Raw genomic sequence first — 17,455 nt, 5'->3', positions numbered from 1 at the left:
TCTCAATTCCAAAAAGCCGACAGTCATGCATACACAAACACACACACATGCGTACGTTCGCATTCACCGCCGCCGCCACACACAATGAAACTTTCTGCCATCGCGGAGACGGGGCATAAAGAAGAAACTTTAGCAATCTGTATTCACTATTGTTTTTTCACGCTCACAACTGTGCTAGAGTTTTATTTAACGCATTTTCTGCTCTTCCTACCGGCTTATGACAAAACGGTCCCAGATGAAAAAAACCGTTTAATTTCCACTACTACCGGCAGCAGTCACAGTCTAAAGCTCGCAATACCTCACGCCGCCAGACGGCACCACACACACACACACACACACACGTACACACGCAACGCACAAACTGTCTTTCCACACCTTTGGCCAAACGAAAGACTCTTCAGATTCTAGAAAACATGGAGACACGTTGAAGTCTCCTACGGTCACGCTTCACCTTCAATCGAAAAGCGAATTTTGCACCACGGTAAAAGCGACAACCATCTCCAGACTGCGAACACACAACCACAAAAACGCCATCAACCGCCGTCGCCACCATTACTCATTCGCAACCAGACCCTCTCATTCCGATGTATGGCCCTCTACGCGGCAAGGCGTGCCCAGAAAGCCGCTCCTTGACAAACCGAACCACTCACGCTGAAAATTGCATGCGTGCGTGTTGCTGCTTGGAGCAATATGCACCTCAACTTGCCAAATTAAAACACTGCCAACCGGTGTATCGAGCTTCTCGCAGAAAAGGATGCTGGAAATGAATCCGGGTTGCTGTTTTACGGGAGCGACACGACAGACCGCGAAACCGACGAAATGCATCAAGCATGTGAGGCGGTGCTCTATGTGCAGCCGCTACACCGAAACGTCAAAACTGGGAGCTGTCAAATTTTGCTCGTGCTAGACGTACCGGGCATGTCTGGCGACAAATTTAGAACTTCAGCAATTTGTTTTGAGATCATTATTGTTTGTTTTTTTCGTATTTTGTCTCTTTGTTTCTGTAAAAATGATTCATAAATTCAACCAAACGTAAATAAAGTAAGATGTTGCACATTCAGAGTTTTACTGTCTTTGCACAAAAGGAATTAGTCATCAATAGGAAATGAAGACGCTCAATCAACAATGCGTTTACGTTGTTAGGAAATGATTTGTTTTACGTTTCATTATTTGCTTAGATAACGTTGCGTTACGATAAATCTCTTTTTTGCGTATAACTCAGGTATAAACTAACTGAACTATTGAACTAAACCCTTGCATTCAGTTGGTATTAAAGAAAGTTTCGAGCGTTAACAGTAGCGTCCACGTAAATCCCGGGATTCGGAGCCAACGCGCAACGCGCGCACGTAAAAAAAACAATAAAGCGAAGGAGCACGGTATTTGGGTTGGGGGTGGGTTAAGAGCACCAAAACGACTGCAATGTCCAATGTGGCCTTTGTTCGTGTAGCTGCAGACCCCGCCTGTCTCCTTCCCCGCTCGTGTGTACTAGAAACTATCCTCCCGCAGCAGCGTGGCACTGGAGGCAATCGATTTTCTGGACGACTTTTGTTTGTTCCGTGGCGGGTGCGCTGCAGCGGACGCATTGCACAGGCTGCTCCTCAGCGATGAGCCGCCGTCGCGCTGTTGTTCCTTGGTGGTCGAACCGGACGCCGCGCCAACGTACTCGGACTGGTAGCACTCGAAGCTGAAACCCTCCAGGCTGCTGTTGATGGGAATGTACGAGGAATCGGCGGAAATTTTCGTGAGCAGTGAGGCGTCGAAATTGTGGTTTGGTCAGAACTTCAGATCTTTGATCGCCTGCGGCAAATCGGGCAACTTGATGTCCTTGATCTGCTGCGGCAGGTTCATGCTCTTGACCGCGCTGACCGCCCGCGCCGGGGCGGCCGAAATGCCGGCCTCCTGTTTCTGCAGCTTGTTCTGCTCCTCGATGCGGGCCAGAATGTCCGACATGTTCGTCTGCAGCACCATCCCGCCCATGACCAGCTCGGAGAGGATGTGGTGCACCGCGTCGGCGTGGAAGATCAGATCCAGCTCGCACACATTCTCGAAGCACTTGTCCAGCGTTTCGACAAACACCTGTATTAGATCCAGTATGCCCAGCTCGCTCTCGGACGAATCGACGCAAAACACAAAGTACAGCGTCGCGTAGTGTCGGTAGATGAGTTTGTAATCGGAACCACCGATTAGGCTGCAAAGAAAAACGGAACGAAATGCGATTAAGTGTGCGCTGTTTCTGTTACGGCGCGGGGCGGGCGACACCAACCTTCCACCCTCGAGGAAATTGCACACATTGTCATCTCGCTTCGACACCAGCTGGAATGTTTCCTTTATTATCTGCTGCTGCATGTCCTCGTTCTGGAAATGGGGGGAACCAACCATATGTTGTGGTGTTTGGTATTGATTAATTGTCTCGCTGGTGGACCGCAGCTCCGCAGGATGTCGTACTTACGAAATACTGGTAGAATTTGGACAGTCTCGGCTTGCCATGGTTGTTAAACACTAGAATCGCTTTAATCATGGCGAGTGGTGTACGTGTGTCTTCTCGAGCCCGGATGAGCTGGCCCCGATGTAGCGGAATTTGGCTCGGAAAAAATCAGCGATAAGCGTCCGCGATCGCGTTGTATGCAATTTTGTCTTTATTTTTCTACTGCCTCACGAAAATGTTTCCCAGCTTCTGCATCGTCGTTGACGTTACGGAAAATTTGACAGCTATTCGCTCGACTGCTCTCTTGACGGGAACATACGTTCTGGGAATCATTTTCGAATTAACCTTTACGACAAAACAAAGGAAATTTATGGACAGAAACTGCATACGCATATCATTCGGAAATGAAAAAATAAGAAAAAAAATCCCACAACATAATTAAACCGAAATGATACGATTTATCTTTTTTAATTCGCCATAATCCGGTTCCCGCATGTTCCTTCAAAACCGGACCGTCGGATGGGAATGACTCCCCCTACCCCACAGCACACGAAACGGAATCGGATTTTGAGAAACACACACGGTTTCGCCGCAGTGTAAACGAGCGCGAATAAAACGGCTGAATTTAGTGTTTGCGGACTCACGCCGCCTACTAAAGGCGTGTGAAAAGTGTGCCGGACGTTGCCTGCACTTCATCGAGCATCGAGTATCGTTGCGAAGGCAGCATTTAACCTCGAAAAAGTGGTTCCAAAAAACCCGTCGCCTCTGTCATACAATTCCGTGTGCCAGCAGCACTCGTGCGTGTGCGTATGCGTGTGTGTGTGTGTGTTTTCCGTCCTGCGTCCGTGCTCCCGGTGTATTCGACCGCCCGGCCCCTGTCCGACTGTTTCACTTACACAAACGCGCCTCGAAAGGGCGCCATCGTCTCCCTCTCGCTCTCTCTCACACACTGTTTCAGCCGCACACAGTCCGTCGGTGTGTGTGTGTGTGTGTGTGTGTATGGCTGACGGTTGGTAGTGTGTGAGTGTGTTTTGTGTACGTCGAGAGATGTGTGTGCACAGTGTGTGTAGCACGATGGAGAAGAACGTACGTGAGCCGCATGCTCTTGGTCGTCGTGGTCGTCGAGCGCTTCAATAGCGAAAAACGCGTGTGTTTTGTCGCGTATTTTAGGGACGAAAATTTCAACCAGAACGGGAAGCGACGAATGTGCGGTGACAGTGCGTACCGACCGGGGTACAACATCTCGTCGTTTGTGTGGCGTGAACCGGCCTTCAAACCCCACGGCAGAGGGGAGAGAAACGTTCCCGCAAAAAGGTTCCGGCTACGACGTGCGTATGACATTTGTCCGGACGACGACGTAAAAGTGTTCGAAGCGACGAAGCGTTTGTGGGAAGGGAATAGTCCTTGGTGTTGTGCGCAAGGAGAAGGGAGTCAGATCGCTGACGTCCGCAAGTGGTAAAAGCAGCAACAAAAAAAACGAATTTTGGAATTAATCCTTCCCTGGACCAGATCCGTGCTGGTGCGGGGAATAACACGGCGCTTTAAACTGCTGAACGTGTGGTAGAGCAAGGGCATTCGGTGGCGCTCGCGCGCGCGTGTGTGTATGTGTGCGTGTTTGTTGGTATTGGTGGAAGGGCGGTGAAAAAGTACCCAAATTGCAGTCGAAACGCAGAACGGCGCGTTTCAGTGTGACAGGTGAAACTTTCCCTAGCGAGAGGCAACATCTCACGGGCCCCCACTTCCCCACTCCGTCATCCGTAGCGCCGTAGTGACCTGTTCCCGGTTGTGGTACAGGGGCAAACTCACACCCCCTCCTCGCCTCATCCCCATAGCCCCCAGCAGTGTCGACGGCAATGCCCATCCAAATGGTTTGCGATTCGACACCATCGCTTGTGAGCGCAGCAATACGGGATGCGTTGCACTCGTCGGGCGGCACAACAAATGGACGAACGGGCGGCGGTCTGAGCAACGGGGTCACAATGAACGGAACCACCGGATCGTCCAGCACACACACGGCGGCCACCAACAAGCAGCAGCAGCAGCAGCCGTTCCGGCGGACGGTGCCGGCCCTGCTTGACAGCGAGCTCGACCAGCAGCATGGCGAGCTGGAGGACGACGGAGCGAACGATTTGGTGGAATCCATCAGCCAGTCGCTGCGCCAGGGACAGCAGGTGAAGCCGATCACGTACGAGGAAGGCCCCAGCTACAACACCAGCCTGGATAAGCTCAAGTCCAAGTACATCGTCCTGAAGGCGACAACACCGAACGACAGCAGCAGCGGTGGAGGTTCCCTTGGCAACTCCTCGTCCTCCTCCGGCTCTTCGTTCGGTGCTGGACTGTCGTCGAAAGCGTCCACTGGTGGAGCGCCAAACACACATTTGACCATGAACGGCGGCGGTTCGCTGAAGTTCTCTGCCTCCCAATCGCCCAGCGCGGCCAAATCGTCTGCCAATGTGCTTCAGCAACAAAGTAAGTAGCAATGGGCAGTGGAGTGTTCCTTTTTTTGTTCTTCTATGTTTTCATGCATCGTAAAACAGATACACACGGGAAAGTGTGGGGATTGAGAAAGTGCATAAATTCTCTCCCCCCCCTCCCTCTACCACATTGTAGGTTTCATTCCGCTCTCCTAAATGACTCATGCACGAGTTTCCTCTCGGCCATCTGTCACTCCGATACGGCTGTTGATGTTGTGCTGAGCAAACGGAACTGCAAGCAAAGGCATTCGCAATTTTCGGGCGGACGGTGCTCAGCACAGACACACGTTCCCGCAGCGAGTGAAGCACTCAACTAGCGGGACAAAACACGACGAATCAAGTTGTCATTTCTATACGATTCGAACAAGAAGAAGATGACCAAAGGGGTTGTGGGGCATGTGTGTATGTGTGAGTACGTGTGTTGATGGAAGGGGGTGGTGGGTGGTTGAAGGAGAAAAAAGATCGATAACACCGCGCGCGCTATTTGTACAGACAAATGGGAGAAAATCTCACTATTACTGCTGTACTTACCAAGAGGTGACGGGGGGGCGACAAAATAATCATGTGCGTGAGGAATTTTTGACATTTGTCAGCATACTCGGACAACTGCGGAAGTGTGTTGTGTGTGCAGAGAAATGAAGTGATGGTCGTCGTCGTCGTATCGATCCCAACAAGTTTTCCTAGCCCCAAAAGAAAAACACTTCGTGTGGTGTCCCCAATAGTTGCTCTCTTGCGTGGTGCCCCCGCAGGGAAAGTTAGGATTTCACCTTCAGTCCGACCCCAGTGGAAAACTCCTGGTGCGAGAAAGTGAACGCGCATTTTCACCTAATGTTATTACGCTCGCGGGTCGTGCGGGTGAAGGGGGGCTTAATTAATAGTGTGACCCTTTTGTGGCCCAGAGAGACGGAGGGACGCATACACGCACACCAGCACGAGTGCTCTCGTCCTCGAGGAATTACGGTGGCCTTTGCCATTGCGCGTGAACTGTTGAAGTAGGAGTGTTGCGGGGTGGTACTGTGGACTCCCCCCTTGGTCACCTTTTTTAGTGTGTGTGTGTGTATGTGTGTGGCTGATAATGGTACCACCGAGAACGTGCTTCTGATTATCTGACACTAGAGAGCACACACGTGCTGCTAAAGCCACCTTCAGGTGTCTGTGCGCTGCGTACTGCGGTGAAGTGGGGTTTTCTTCGGCACGGAACGGGTTGATCCGCGGGAAGTGGGTGAAAAATCGAAATTCTAACACGACGCACACGCGGTATCATTCCAATGACCCAAATACGACCCTGCCCAACCGCTCAGAGCGCATCGCGACCGGGCGTCTAAGTGACGGAAATAAATCCCAGCTACTAGTAGCAGCAGCGCGACAAACACGAAAACATCCCGGACCGGGCGGCAGCAAGCAGCGACGAGGTATTACGTGTGCTGTGCTGTGCCGCACGCCCTCTTCGGCCGCCCCTTTTCAGCGGCTTTCGTCGAACAAGAGGGCCCGAAAATCATCGTCCTAATGATGTGCCGACGCCGCCGGGGAGTCGTGCCGCGACCGGGATGCATTTTATGCGATTAGTCAAGCTACAGTTTCGCTACTTTTGTCAGCTGGTGTTGCGCTTTCTGGTCCCGCTGTGGAGTAGCCTGCGTACGACCGCACGTCGAAAAACGATCCGACGCTGGCAGCGGACAACCAGTGTCACTTTGTCGCAGATCGTCGAAGGTAGGTTGATCCCAGGCGGGGCAGTACACGAACGCAGGAAAATTAGTTGCTCATTCTCACACACTTACTTGGCAATACGTACGTTGTAACGATCTTAGAAGGCACTGCTCTCCATTACCAGCGCGCACAGTGGTGAATCCATCAAGGAGGGAAAGCGCCCAACGCGGGGTTGTGTGCGTGATGCGTGTGATGTGTGGAGTGTGGTTTGTAATTGAAATTTATTTTCGTAAGCTGCCTTTATTTTGTTGGAGACATTTGCTTTTCCTCTCAACCGCCGTCGTCGATCTCTCGATGCGGTCAGCCGCAGCAGCAACAGCATGGTGGATCGTCTGGAAGCGTCTCTGCGTCGTTTGCAGCTGCAGCAACGCAATGAAAGTGATGCCGTCGTACCAGTCAACCGTGGAAGAGCGCGTTTACTAATCCTCTTTCTCTCTCTGTGTTTTTCTTTCCCTCTCCCTCTCTGTGTCCCTCCCTTGCAGATGGCGTCCCAGCCTCCGCTAGCAGCACTGCCGCCGGAAGGATGGACACCAACACACTGCCAACGCCGAAACGGACACTCTTCCCGCGCGAGAACGTCCAGATCGGATGGAAAACGACCGGACGCAAGTGGCTGGTGGGAGCCGGTATGATGAACATGGGCAACACCTGCTACCTTAACTCGACCCTGCAAGCCCTGTTCCACGTGCCGGCGATTGCCAACTGGTTGCTGTCAGATGAGCCGCACCGGGCCAAATGTGATGATGGCGGTAAGTAGCGATTGCTCCACATTCCTCCTCTCCATTCCCACCAGGTTCGGATTCTAATCAAGCGCGGGGTGCTTTGTTTTCCGGCAGGTTCCGGCGGTAGCTGCATTATCTGTGCGATGGCCAAAACGCTGCTCGAATCCCAGTCCAACCAGACCGCGTTTCGGCCCTACCTGGTGTACTCGAAGCTGCGGCTCGTGTGCAAGCATCTGGTGCCGGGCCGGCAGGAGGATGCACACGAGTTTCTGCGCTATCTGGTGGAGGCGATGGAAAAGTCCTACATCGGCCGAACGAAGAACAGCAAGGAGCTGGACCAGTACAGCAAGGAAACGACCCCGCTGAACCAGATCCTCGGTGGGTACTTGCGGTCCGAGGTGAAGTGTCTGTCCTGCCAGCACGTGTCGACCACGTTCCAGCACTTCGAGGACCTGCTGCTCGACATCCGGAAAGCGAACTCGATCGACGAGGCGCTCGAGCTGTACTTTGCCCGCGAGCGGCTCGAGGAGATGGGGTACAAGTGCGAGGCGTGCAAGCGGCGCGTCGCCGCCACCAAGCAGTTCTCGCTCGAGCGTGCCCCGTTCGTGCTGTGCGTGCAGCTGAAGCGCTTCTCGATGCTCGGTGCCAAAATCAACAAGCACGTGGAGCTGCGCTCCAAGCTGGACCTCACGCCGTACTCGTCGCCCGCCATGCGCTCGAACGGCGGGAAGCTTACCTACCGGCTGACCTCAATGGTGACGCATCTGGGAAGCACGCAGCACTGCGGCCACTACACCGCCATCGGGCACACGGATGCGGGCGGGTACCACGTGTTCGACGACAGCTCCGTGCGCCCCATCGGCATTCACAACGTGATGAGCACGAACGCGTACATACTGTTCTACGAGCTGGAAAGTGTGGCGGCCGGTGCGGTCGGCCTACCGAACGGGACCTGCCGGCCGAAGGCCACCGTCTCGGTGGGGCAGCCGAGCAGTACCGCCACGCTCACGTCGATGGGCCACCTGAGCAACGGGAGTACGCCGACCGGGTTCGGCAGTGGTTCCGCCGGTGGCGGGAGTACTAGTGGGGGTGGTGGAGGGAGTGGTGGCACGCCCGGAAAAGTCACTAATTCATCGCCACTCCGGGTGCTCGGTGCTGGCGGCGGCAATGGAGCTGCTGGTGGCCTCTTCCCGAGCAAGCTGGAGCAGAAGCCGGGCTTTATTGGGCCAGTGCTACCAACCGCGACGACGAACGGAAGCAGCAGCAGCAGCAACAGCAACAGCCACCACCCCTCAGCAACAGTCACCACCGGCGGCAGTAGTAGATCAGCAGGCGGCGGCGGGAGCGCTGGTGCTAGCGGCAACAGTGCCACGGCTGCCGCCACCAGCGTAACCTCATCGACCAGCGCTTCCGGCAGAGAGCATGCCCACTTTTCCTCACCCTCGTCGACCGCATCCACCCTGTCGAATGCATCGCCGCTCTGCTCGCCCCTGAAGCATCACCAGCAGCAACAGGAGACGATGTCGGGCGGCAGCAGCAAAATACCCAAACTGCCCGACATCAATGCGCGCAGTGCGACGCCCCTGAACGGTGTGCATCATGGTGAAGCGAAGGGAAAGTCCCTCTCTACTCCACTGCTTGCCTCGATGCCGAAGCTGCCGCTCAGTTCACCGAGCAAATCGTTGGACAACGGCAACGGCTCGACCGGCTCGGCCGTGATCAGTCTGGTGCCGTACGATAGCGACGATACCAGCAGCACCAGTGAGGACGACGATGTGGACGAGAAGGCGCACAGTAGAGCTACGATCGCCGGCAAATCGCTCGTGCTGACGAATGGTGGCGCCAGTGCAGCGGCCAAACGTGCCAAGCCGCACAGTAGCGCCCCATCGTTGTTTGCGAACGGCAAACGCAGTGCTAAGGATGAGCAAGACGAAGATGACGGGGACGATGACGACGAGGAGGAGGACCAGGATGACGAGGAGCGGACCAGCACGTCTTCCTCCCGTTCGCCACAGATGATCAAAACCAAGGCAGGTCTTTGGAAGGTCTCCAAGAGCAGTACGGCCGATCAGCTCAGCTACCCGGACAGCGGTTCCGCTTCGTCCTCCAAGTCTTCCTCCCCGACAACCTCAGGCGTTTCCTCCCCGACTAGCTCCCCGGGACAGAAGCAGCAAAAGGTGGTTCCGCAACGAAATGGTGCTGCTTCTGCGAACGGTGGTGGTGGCGGTGACGCTACTACCCCATTGAGCAATGGGCATCGGCACGCACACAATGGGGCAGTGGGCAAGAAAAGCAGCTATACTGCGACGACGAACGGACATCATTCGAATGGAGCAGCGGGAAGCCGCTCATCGTCGCCGGGCGGAGAAGGAAATGGGTCCAGCAATGGCAACGGTAATGGGAATGGTGGCGCTTCGGCTGTTCAGATGCTGATGAAGTACTCGCATCGAGGATACGGCGCCCCAGTGAAGAGCTGGAACGGTCAGCAGACGGCGATGGACCGGGAGCTGGCCAATGATCGACGGGAGGAACGCAAGCGCCAGATTGAAGACGATCGCGAAACGGAAATGGATCGAGGACGCACGAAGAAGACCAAGGCAGGTACCGGCGGGCCCAATAACAACAACAACAACAATGGCAACAACGGCAACAACCCGTTCCAGCAGTACCAGAATCACCAAACGGGTGGTGGTGGCGGCGGCAATGGCAAATGGATGGGTAACGGTGGCAACCGCAACCACTTCAACAACCATCACCAGAACAACTACCGCGGTGGTGGTGGTGGTGGTGGCGGTGGTGGCTACTACCAGAATGGAAATGGCCACCGGCATCATGGAGGTGGTGGTGGTGGAAATAGTGGGTTTCGTACCGGTGGCAGACGGTTCGGTGGTCGCAATGGTGGCGGATTCCACTCAAAGGCTCATCATCACCATCAGCGCAGTGAGTCGGGTAGCGGCATGGCTGGCGGTGGTGGCGGTAGCAATGGGTTTTATCATCGATAATAGAGCTCGGCCCTGGGGGATGTAAGGGTCCGGGGAAAAGGGATCTAGGAGAGAGAAAGAGTGAATAAGATCCAATTACGTGTATATGGAAGTGCGAACGGAGTAGGCCGCGTTCCTCACTTAGCATAGCAATGGCAGGCGGATGTTGCTGTGTGTCGATCCAAAGGATGTGTGATGGATGGGCAGCATTCCTGAAGTCGTCATTTTGGATCGAAGTTGGCGACGAAAAGAGGACTAGAGAAAGCCATTTCTATTACCCGTTGTACCAGTGTGTGCAGGGCCGTGCCGGTGTTCCAAAGCACACAGAGAAGCAGAGCGGAGAAGGGCTTACCTTTACAATGCCCTCTGCTAAACGGTTAGCAGAGAGTGCGGTTTTTGAGTAGATCTTACTATTGTACTTGAAAAATCACGATCTAAACACGTGCGTGTGTCACAAGATTAATAATGTGCATTTTGTTTGTAGTACTGTTTTATTACCGGGTCAGGTTTCGAGTGTCGTTAGTGTACTCCCGTCGTGCTACTGCCTCCCAGGGCCATCCCATCCCATCCCTTCCGTATCTGACGTGTGAGCTCTTTCAAAAGCCTCGTTGGTTTTCCAATAACCATTTTTCTTGTTTGAAGTGCTTTTTTTTCGTGCGTTTCGTACAAAGCACTCCCACTATCCCCTTCGTTGTTTGAATATGCAATTTAGTGCGCCGGGAACGTTGTTAATAAAGCAAGCAAACTGGAACGGAAAGTGTGGGACAGAATTTATGACACAGGGCTACCGAAAGCGCACCTGAGGCTGAGAAAAAGAAAAGCAAAACCGTGTAACATGAAATTGTATATAGAAAAAAAATACTACTTATTTGCGCTAGGCAAACCATTGGACGAAATGATGGCGGAAGTGGAAAAAAACCGGCAAAAAAGAAGCAGAACATTATACAAGGGAATTGAAGTGAATGTGTGCTGTTTGTCGGATGGAAGCAAAAAAGATGGCGCGAAATGCCGAGATGACGAATAACGTAAATCGGATAACAGAAAACAAAGAGAAAAAAAGGCAAATAGATAAAACCGGCACTATCAAGCAGTGGATTGGCATAAAGGAAATCCTCCAATATCCCCTAAGCGCGTACGCTACGTTGGTTTGATGGCGCTAGTTTTATAGTCTGTGTACATAGAAGCATACCTACTAGATTTACACTCTATCAAATACATATATTTGCAGCAAGGGCTAAGATAATGAAGAGATGGATAAAGTGGTGTAGTAGTAGTCCGTGCAAAGCGACATTCGGTGGGTGACTTGTAATAAGAAGAATTCGAAGTAAAGACGCTGTAAATTTGGTTGCTTAAGAAATCCATGGGACACAACAGTACTATTGTTGCCCAATAACGAATTAGAAAAGCTGTAAATTCATTCAATTACCTCCTTGTAAGAGAGCGAGGCAGAAAAGGGAGGGAGCGTGTAGTGATGAAAAGCATTCATACAAAGAGAAAAAGAGAGAGAGAGAGAGGTATAAGAAATCAAGCGTTGAAGAGCAGCCGTAATGCACCGTCGCACCTGATAGAAGGGATCTGCCAGAGGAGGATGTGAGTCTTTTTACTATCTTTATAATCTTCCGTCTCCGTAAGCTGCAGTTGAGCTTGAAAGGTGTGGTGTGTTCCGGACATAAACGATTTAGATATATGTATGGTAGATACGCGATTAACGAACAGACCAGAGAGTGACCTGCCGGGGGGATGTGGTGTAGTCCCGAAGTTTTGGAGCAACATACTACAAAAAAGAGATAGGCTCGGGCACACCTATGTGTAGATACAATTCGCAATAATGTGTGAGAGATGTTTGAGTAAGGGAGTTTTTTTTCTCTTTTTTTACAATATACATTAGGCATACTCCTTTTTTATGTTATGTTTAGTGGCATTTAGTTTAGACGCAGGAGAAAGCTTGTTGCGATGCTTGTGTTGTTGTACGTTTTGTTTTTAGTGTTTCTTCGTAGTTAGATGAGCGTTTCCAATTAATCGAATTACACTTTTCTTCGCAGAGAAAGCAAAGAAACAAAGGAGAAGAAGAAAAACAAAACAATGAAATCCTTTAGTTTTTAGTGAAACAGCTACGAAATGACTGTAGGAAGAGCAGCAGGAAGGTTCAAAGTTCCGCAGCAAAGCGAACCCGCAAAATGTTTGTACTGTTTGTACTGCAAAAATAGAAATCGGGGGAGGGGGAAGAAGCTTAACAAACCCCTATAATAGTGTAAAGCCAGTTAGCAGCACACACAGATCGTTGCTATAGCAATAGAGAGACAGCACCCTGTGTTGGAAGAAGGCTGTTGAAGTTGAAGTAAGCATTGAACAGGAATATCAGGACACCACCATCAGTTGGTAATTATGTGCGAGTTTTCATATTTGTTTCATTTCAAAAGGGTGCAAAGGATTTAAGTACCGATTTACCTACCGAATTCTATCACCTCCTCCCGGATACCCTAAACCACCTTACCTGGCGTTTGTTTGTTTTTTTGTTGGGCGCAATTTAGATTATGGACAAAACTTATACTATGTAAATACTAAACAGCAGTAACTAGGGGTTCAGATACTCTATCGCACTATTATAGAGCGTTACGCAAAAACAAAACAAACAAAAGAAAGTACGATACGATAAACCATGGGTAGAATAAAAGAATAAAAACAAAAATGAAACAAGTCTATGAAAGGAAGAAAAAAAGCAAAATATCTAACCCACGAAAGGGGAAGATAGTAACACAATTTACATACAATAGTAGTAGTAGTAAGCTGCGGCGCCCCCCTTACGCGTCGCCAAGTAAGGCGACTGGTAGGGGCCGCCCCTGGTCCATGCTACTCTCCCATGTAATTAAAGAAAAACACAGACACAGCTCTAGACATTAAATTCCGATGAAACTAAGTTAATAAATCGTACAGCCTTAAACTATAAATTAGCCGTTGTTGCACTGTGTGTCCCACTCTCAGCGAAAGAACAATTGAGGATAATTTTTTAATTTATTTTTATTTTCCATTCTTTTCACCTCTTTCCACTTGCACCTCTGGCACCTAGTGGCGTTGCCTTATTCGCTAAGCACACGTAAATTTAAACGTAGTCAAAATGGAAAACTAATTTTAACACATCCTTTTAGCCACCTGTTTTTTCCCCAATATCCCCATTATCCCATTTGGAAATCAATTAAAGCTGACCCGAAAACAATGACCCCAAAATGATGATGGAGTAAATAAACAAAAGTTCGCGAATCTAATAAAATTGCGACCACAAGAAGACTGCTCTAGCGACACAATTGGTATTACAATTAACTATATGTTGGTTTTAAATAGTAATAATAATAGTCATGCGTGGGGGGAATGTCGGTAAGGGTCGATTACTCATCATCATCATCATCACAGTAGTAGTCAAACATAGTAAAAGGACCGATGGTAGAAGCATACAATTAAACCGTTAAATAAAACTTTGTTCGTCCAAGACTAGACTAGGTGCGGCACGGATAATAAACCGATGGTTTTCGGTTCATTCCCTGCCAAGCATACCACCAATAGCTACCCGAAAATAAAGGGATGCAGATAGAGAGAGAGAGAGACAGACAGAGAGTCACAAAGAGCGACTGTTTGGTAGAGCCGTTTTGGAAAATTGTGGTTCTCAAACCCACAACCGCACCTCAGTGTCGTACCGCAGTGACGCCTCCCTTTGTCAGCAGCAGGGACGTGACAAACCGGGCAATCTTTTCGTACGCCATAAACATAAGGGCCGCCGTAAGCACGGTTTGCAGCAGCTTCGCTTCCAGCCCACGGAACAGTCCAGCAACGCCCTGGCGCTTCAGGATGATCAGCAGCATCTGCACGGTATCGACGTTGGGCGGTAGGTTCAGGCTGCGGTCCGTGTTCCCGTGGCGCAGTTTCGTTTGTACCAGCTGCAGCGGGTAGGTCAGCACGGTGGCGATCATCTTTGCGACCGCGCCTATGCTGAAGAACGTGATGGCGGAGGGTGATGATTTGGCGTTTCCAGCTGCGGTCAGGCGACGCTTGAGCGACTCGTACACCATGAACTGGATGGCGGGATTGATGACGAGCATGAGGGAGGGCACTGCCCCAGCCCACAGCCCCCGTACGCCCTCCGTCCGAGCGATGTACTGTAGACCGTCGAGCAACCCGTCGTACTGTACGTCGCTGCCGGAGGCGACTGGACCGTTTGCCCGTTTGCCGTGCTGCTGGCCGAGTCCTTTCATCTTTAGTCGTGTGTTAACTACCCAGCATGGTGTCGTGGTTAGTACGTTCACTACGCCCGCCAGTGATCCGAGCAGCAGATCGCCTAGGGCGGATTGACCGCCGCCTCCCCGCAGCGCCTTCAGACTGTGGAAGGTGTAGAAGTAGACAAAGTTGGAGATGCAGAGGCTCTCGAGCACGGGGACCAAGCCGCGGTACAGCGTTTCAAAGCCCTCCTCGTCGATCAGGCTGCGGAGGACGCGCCACGTGCTGAGCGCTTTGCGCCGTTCGGGTTCTTCCACTGGAATGATGTGACAAATTGAAACAAATGGTTAAATTGATAGAAGCAACGGAAGAGATTGGATAGCAACAGCGCGAATGGGATTTAGCGTCTGGCTTATCACCATCACACAGGTTAGCTAATTGGGTATCAAATTCGATAAGAAGTCCACACGGGAAACCTCCCTGCTACATGACCTTTGCCTCTCTGCTTGCTCCAGCAAAGCGGAGGTGACTGGACGAGAAGCGGTCCAGCAGCAGTCGTATTTACGTAATTGCAACTAACGGAAGGCCTACTTAGATCTATGCACTTACACTGCAGACGACTACGTACGGTGTCCAGTGGATAGAAGGCTGACATCGCAATCACGCTACCCTGGAAGGAGAGAAAACTCGTTCAGCGGGACAGGTTCATTTGGGGTGGTTGGACACAAGCTTGCGATGTGCTCACTTACCGCCGATCCGGATACCGCGTGTACCCACGATTGGTAGCTAAACACTTGCTTCAACTTGGACTGAGACATGTTTTTTTTTGGGGAGGGTCGTGCGTTTTTGGTAAAATGAGCAATGCGGCACACTTGGTATCTTTGCGACCACAGCACACTATGATTCTTGTTTTGGGGTCAAGCTAAGTTCCCTGCTTAGATCTGTCCTACCATACCGACCCGTCTACGATGCGCACAGATACACACACTCAAACGCACGCACACACACCTTGTATGGGCTTGTGTTTGCTGACCTTCCGCGGGCGAAGTAATTGACGCAAAAATATGTGTGTTCACCTCTTGAGCGTTTTCTGCACTCGAATCGTCCGATGAAGCGCGGATTAGCACCAGCGAGAATCGGGCAACTATCGGGGCAGTGCTGCTGCCTACTGGAGGGGGGATTCGAAACGCGGTGAAGGAACGGTTTTTTTCTTCTCCGCGCTCATCAACTGTCAACGCATTCTGCTGTCAGCCTGGTGGAGCGTCCCACAGTGCAGCATAATTTAAGTTTTCTTATTTAGAATTTTATCGTGAATGTAGATTTTTTTGAGAAAATAATTTTGCGTATTATGTATAGGCAAAATAATCAACCAATTCATTATAAAAATTGTACACCGAAATAACAAACCAATTTGGCTTCGTGTGGTCAGCAGCTCACCCATTGTTTGACGTTTCGTTCGGTGATGTTTTTCTTCGCAGTGTAAATTTGCCGACTCCAAACAAACGTGCTACAAATTATACAATACTTTCCACAGAGTCTGCTCCAACTAAAAGGATGTGGAAGCTGTTTAAAGATCTCCGCCTGATCGGTGGTTTGGCCAGGCGAAGCAGCACAGTTCCTCACACCAATCCGACCCTGTGTCGCTCGCTAAGCTCCACAGCCCAGTCCAACAGTGAACCTTTCCTTAGCTACGGTGAGTGTTGGTCTCGGCCGTCGTGTGTGTGCTTTGCCACGAAATCTATCCAACCCATTCCTCGCTACCTTTGCAGAGAAAGATCCGGCGCCTGCATTCCTGCGCGACGATGTGCAACAGCTGCTCAAGTCCATTACGCGGCTGGAACTGGACAAGGTGTTCCGGAAGCGCTCGGTCAAAGATAACACGGTCGAGTATCGGTTCATGACCGACGAGCAGCTGCGGCGCGAGCTGCTGCATTCGATCGAGCAGGCCCAACAGATGCTGCAGATGCCACCGGTCGTGCAGGAACAGCAGGACAGCTGCCGTGTCATATCGAAGGACGGCGCGCTCAAGTCACTTTCCACCTCGAAGTTCGTCTTTACCGACATCACGTACGGGTTGAAGAACAGTCAGCGCTCGATCGTGGTGCGCCATCCGGACGGCACGCTGCAGGAGGCGCCGTACGAGATGCGCAAGCGTCTGAACCAGATCTACTTCCCGCTCACCGGCCGCTCCATCCACCAGCCACCGATGTTCGAGGACGAGCATCTGCAGCGTCTGCTCGAGGAGGGCAAGTACGAGTTCGTGCTGGATCGGGCCTGCGTACAGTTCGAGCCGTACGAGAAGGACTACCACCACATCACGGCCAAAGTGTACCAGCACATCAACGAAAGCCGATCGTTCGACGCACTGCGCTCGACGCGCCACTTTGGTCCGTTTGTGTTCTTCCTTGCTTGGCACAAGCTGATCGACGATCTGCTGCTGGACATGATCAAACAGGACTATCTGCGCAACGGAATTGAGCTGATCGTGCTGTACTCCACGCTGCACGGTATGCCGATCGATGAGGGCGTGAAGCAGATTGCACTCCAAACGCAAATGCCCAGCTTGTTTGATGCGGCCGAAAAGTCGGTCGACGAGTTGAAGCAGGACGAACAGTACCTGTCGATCATAGAGCAGTTTGTGAACGGGCAGGCCACGAAGAAGGTGCAGCTGAACCTGGCCGTACAGGCGTACCGTGAGATGGCAGCGGAGAAGCTTCGGCTAGCGCAGGGCATCAGGAGGATGCACGGGGAAAGCTGAGGCGGAGGCGGTCAATAACGGGACGTCGAGGTTAAATGTGTAGTGTGTAGGTTGAGAACGAGAAAATAAAACGAAAATACATAACGTTCCGCGAAGTGCGACTTCCTGTACCGAACGGTGGTATTGCTGCAGGAGAAACGAAAGAATGAAAATTAGCGGCTGTGAATGCATCGAAAATCGAT

The 17,455-nt window shown here is 51.5% G+C and overlaps 4 protein-coding genes across 8 annotated transcripts; 2 read left to right on the top strand and 2 right to left on the bottom strand.

The window, feature by feature from the left end:
* Positions 1-1,130: 1,130 nt before the first annotated feature.
* On the bottom strand, positions 1,131-2,859 carry LOC120908735 (AP-3 complex subunit sigma-2). Its single transcript, XM_040320055.1, has 3 exons — positions 2,450-2,859; positions 2,264-2,355; positions 1,131-2,188 (listed from the first exon to the last, which is right to left on the bottom strand). Exons 1-3 carry the CDS (start codon positions 2,516-2,518, stop codon positions 1,774-1,776), a joined length of 576 nt encoding a protein of 191 aa, XP_040175989.1. The 5' UTR covers positions 2,519-2,859; the 3' UTR covers positions 1,131-1,773.
* A 134-nt stretch (positions 2,860-2,993) lies between these two features.
* On the top strand, positions 2,994-13,257 carry LOC120908695 (ubiquitin carboxyl-terminal hydrolase 36). 5 transcript variants are annotated; one of them, XM_040319976.1, is made up of 4 exons: positions 5,342-6,609; positions 6,841-6,984; positions 7,089-7,355; positions 7,443-13,257. In XM_040319976.1, exons 1-4 carry the CDS (start codon positions 6,447-6,449, stop codon positions 10,328-10,330), a joined length of 3,462 nt encoding a protein of 1,153 aa, XP_040175910.1. In that variant the 5' UTR covers positions 5,342-6,446; the 3' UTR covers positions 10,331-13,257. The 5 variants fall into 5 exon arrangements, with proteins under 5 accessions (XP_040175909.1, XP_040175910.1, XP_040175912.1 ...); XM_040319980.1 differs by having other exon boundaries at positions 6,494-6,609; positions 6,708-6,984; XM_040319975.1 differs by lacking the exons at positions 5,342-6,609; positions 6,841-6,984 and adding an exon at positions 2,994-4,894.
* A 52-nt stretch (positions 13,258-13,309) lies between these two features.
* On the bottom strand, positions 13,310-15,776 carry LOC120908730 (peroxisomal membrane protein PMP34). Its single transcript, XM_040320043.1, has 3 exons — positions 15,265-15,776; positions 15,125-15,185; positions 13,310-14,831 (listed from the first exon to the last, which is right to left on the bottom strand). Exons 1-3 carry the CDS (start codon positions 15,331-15,333, stop codon positions 13,987-13,989), a joined length of 975 nt encoding a protein of 324 aa, XP_040175977.1. The 5' UTR covers positions 15,334-15,776; the 3' UTR covers positions 13,310-13,986.
* A 183-nt stretch (positions 15,777-15,959) lies between these two features.
* Positions 15,960-17,383, top strand: LOC120908728 (28S ribosomal protein S22, mitochondrial). The gene is made up of 2 exons (XM_040320040.1): positions 15,960-16,208; positions 16,285-17,383. The coding sequence occupies exons 1-2, from the start codon at positions 16,070-16,072 to the stop codon at positions 17,271-17,273; spliced, it is 1,128 nt and encodes a 375-aa protein (XP_040175974.1). The 5' UTR covers positions 15,960-16,069; the 3' UTR covers positions 17,274-17,383.
* The last annotated feature ends 72 nt before the right edge of the window (positions 17,384-17,455 follow it).

Source organism: Anopheles arabiensis, chromosome 2 (genome assembly GCF_016920715.1).
Source record: "Anopheles arabiensis isolate DONGOLA chromosome 2, AaraD3, whole genome shotgun sequence".
Taxonomy (NCBI): domain Eukaryota; kingdom Metazoa; phylum Arthropoda; class Insecta; order Diptera; family Culicidae; genus Anopheles; species Anopheles arabiensis.
The sequence above is the reverse complement of the archived record's forward strand: the minus strand, read 5'-3'. Positions and strand labels throughout refer to the sequence as shown.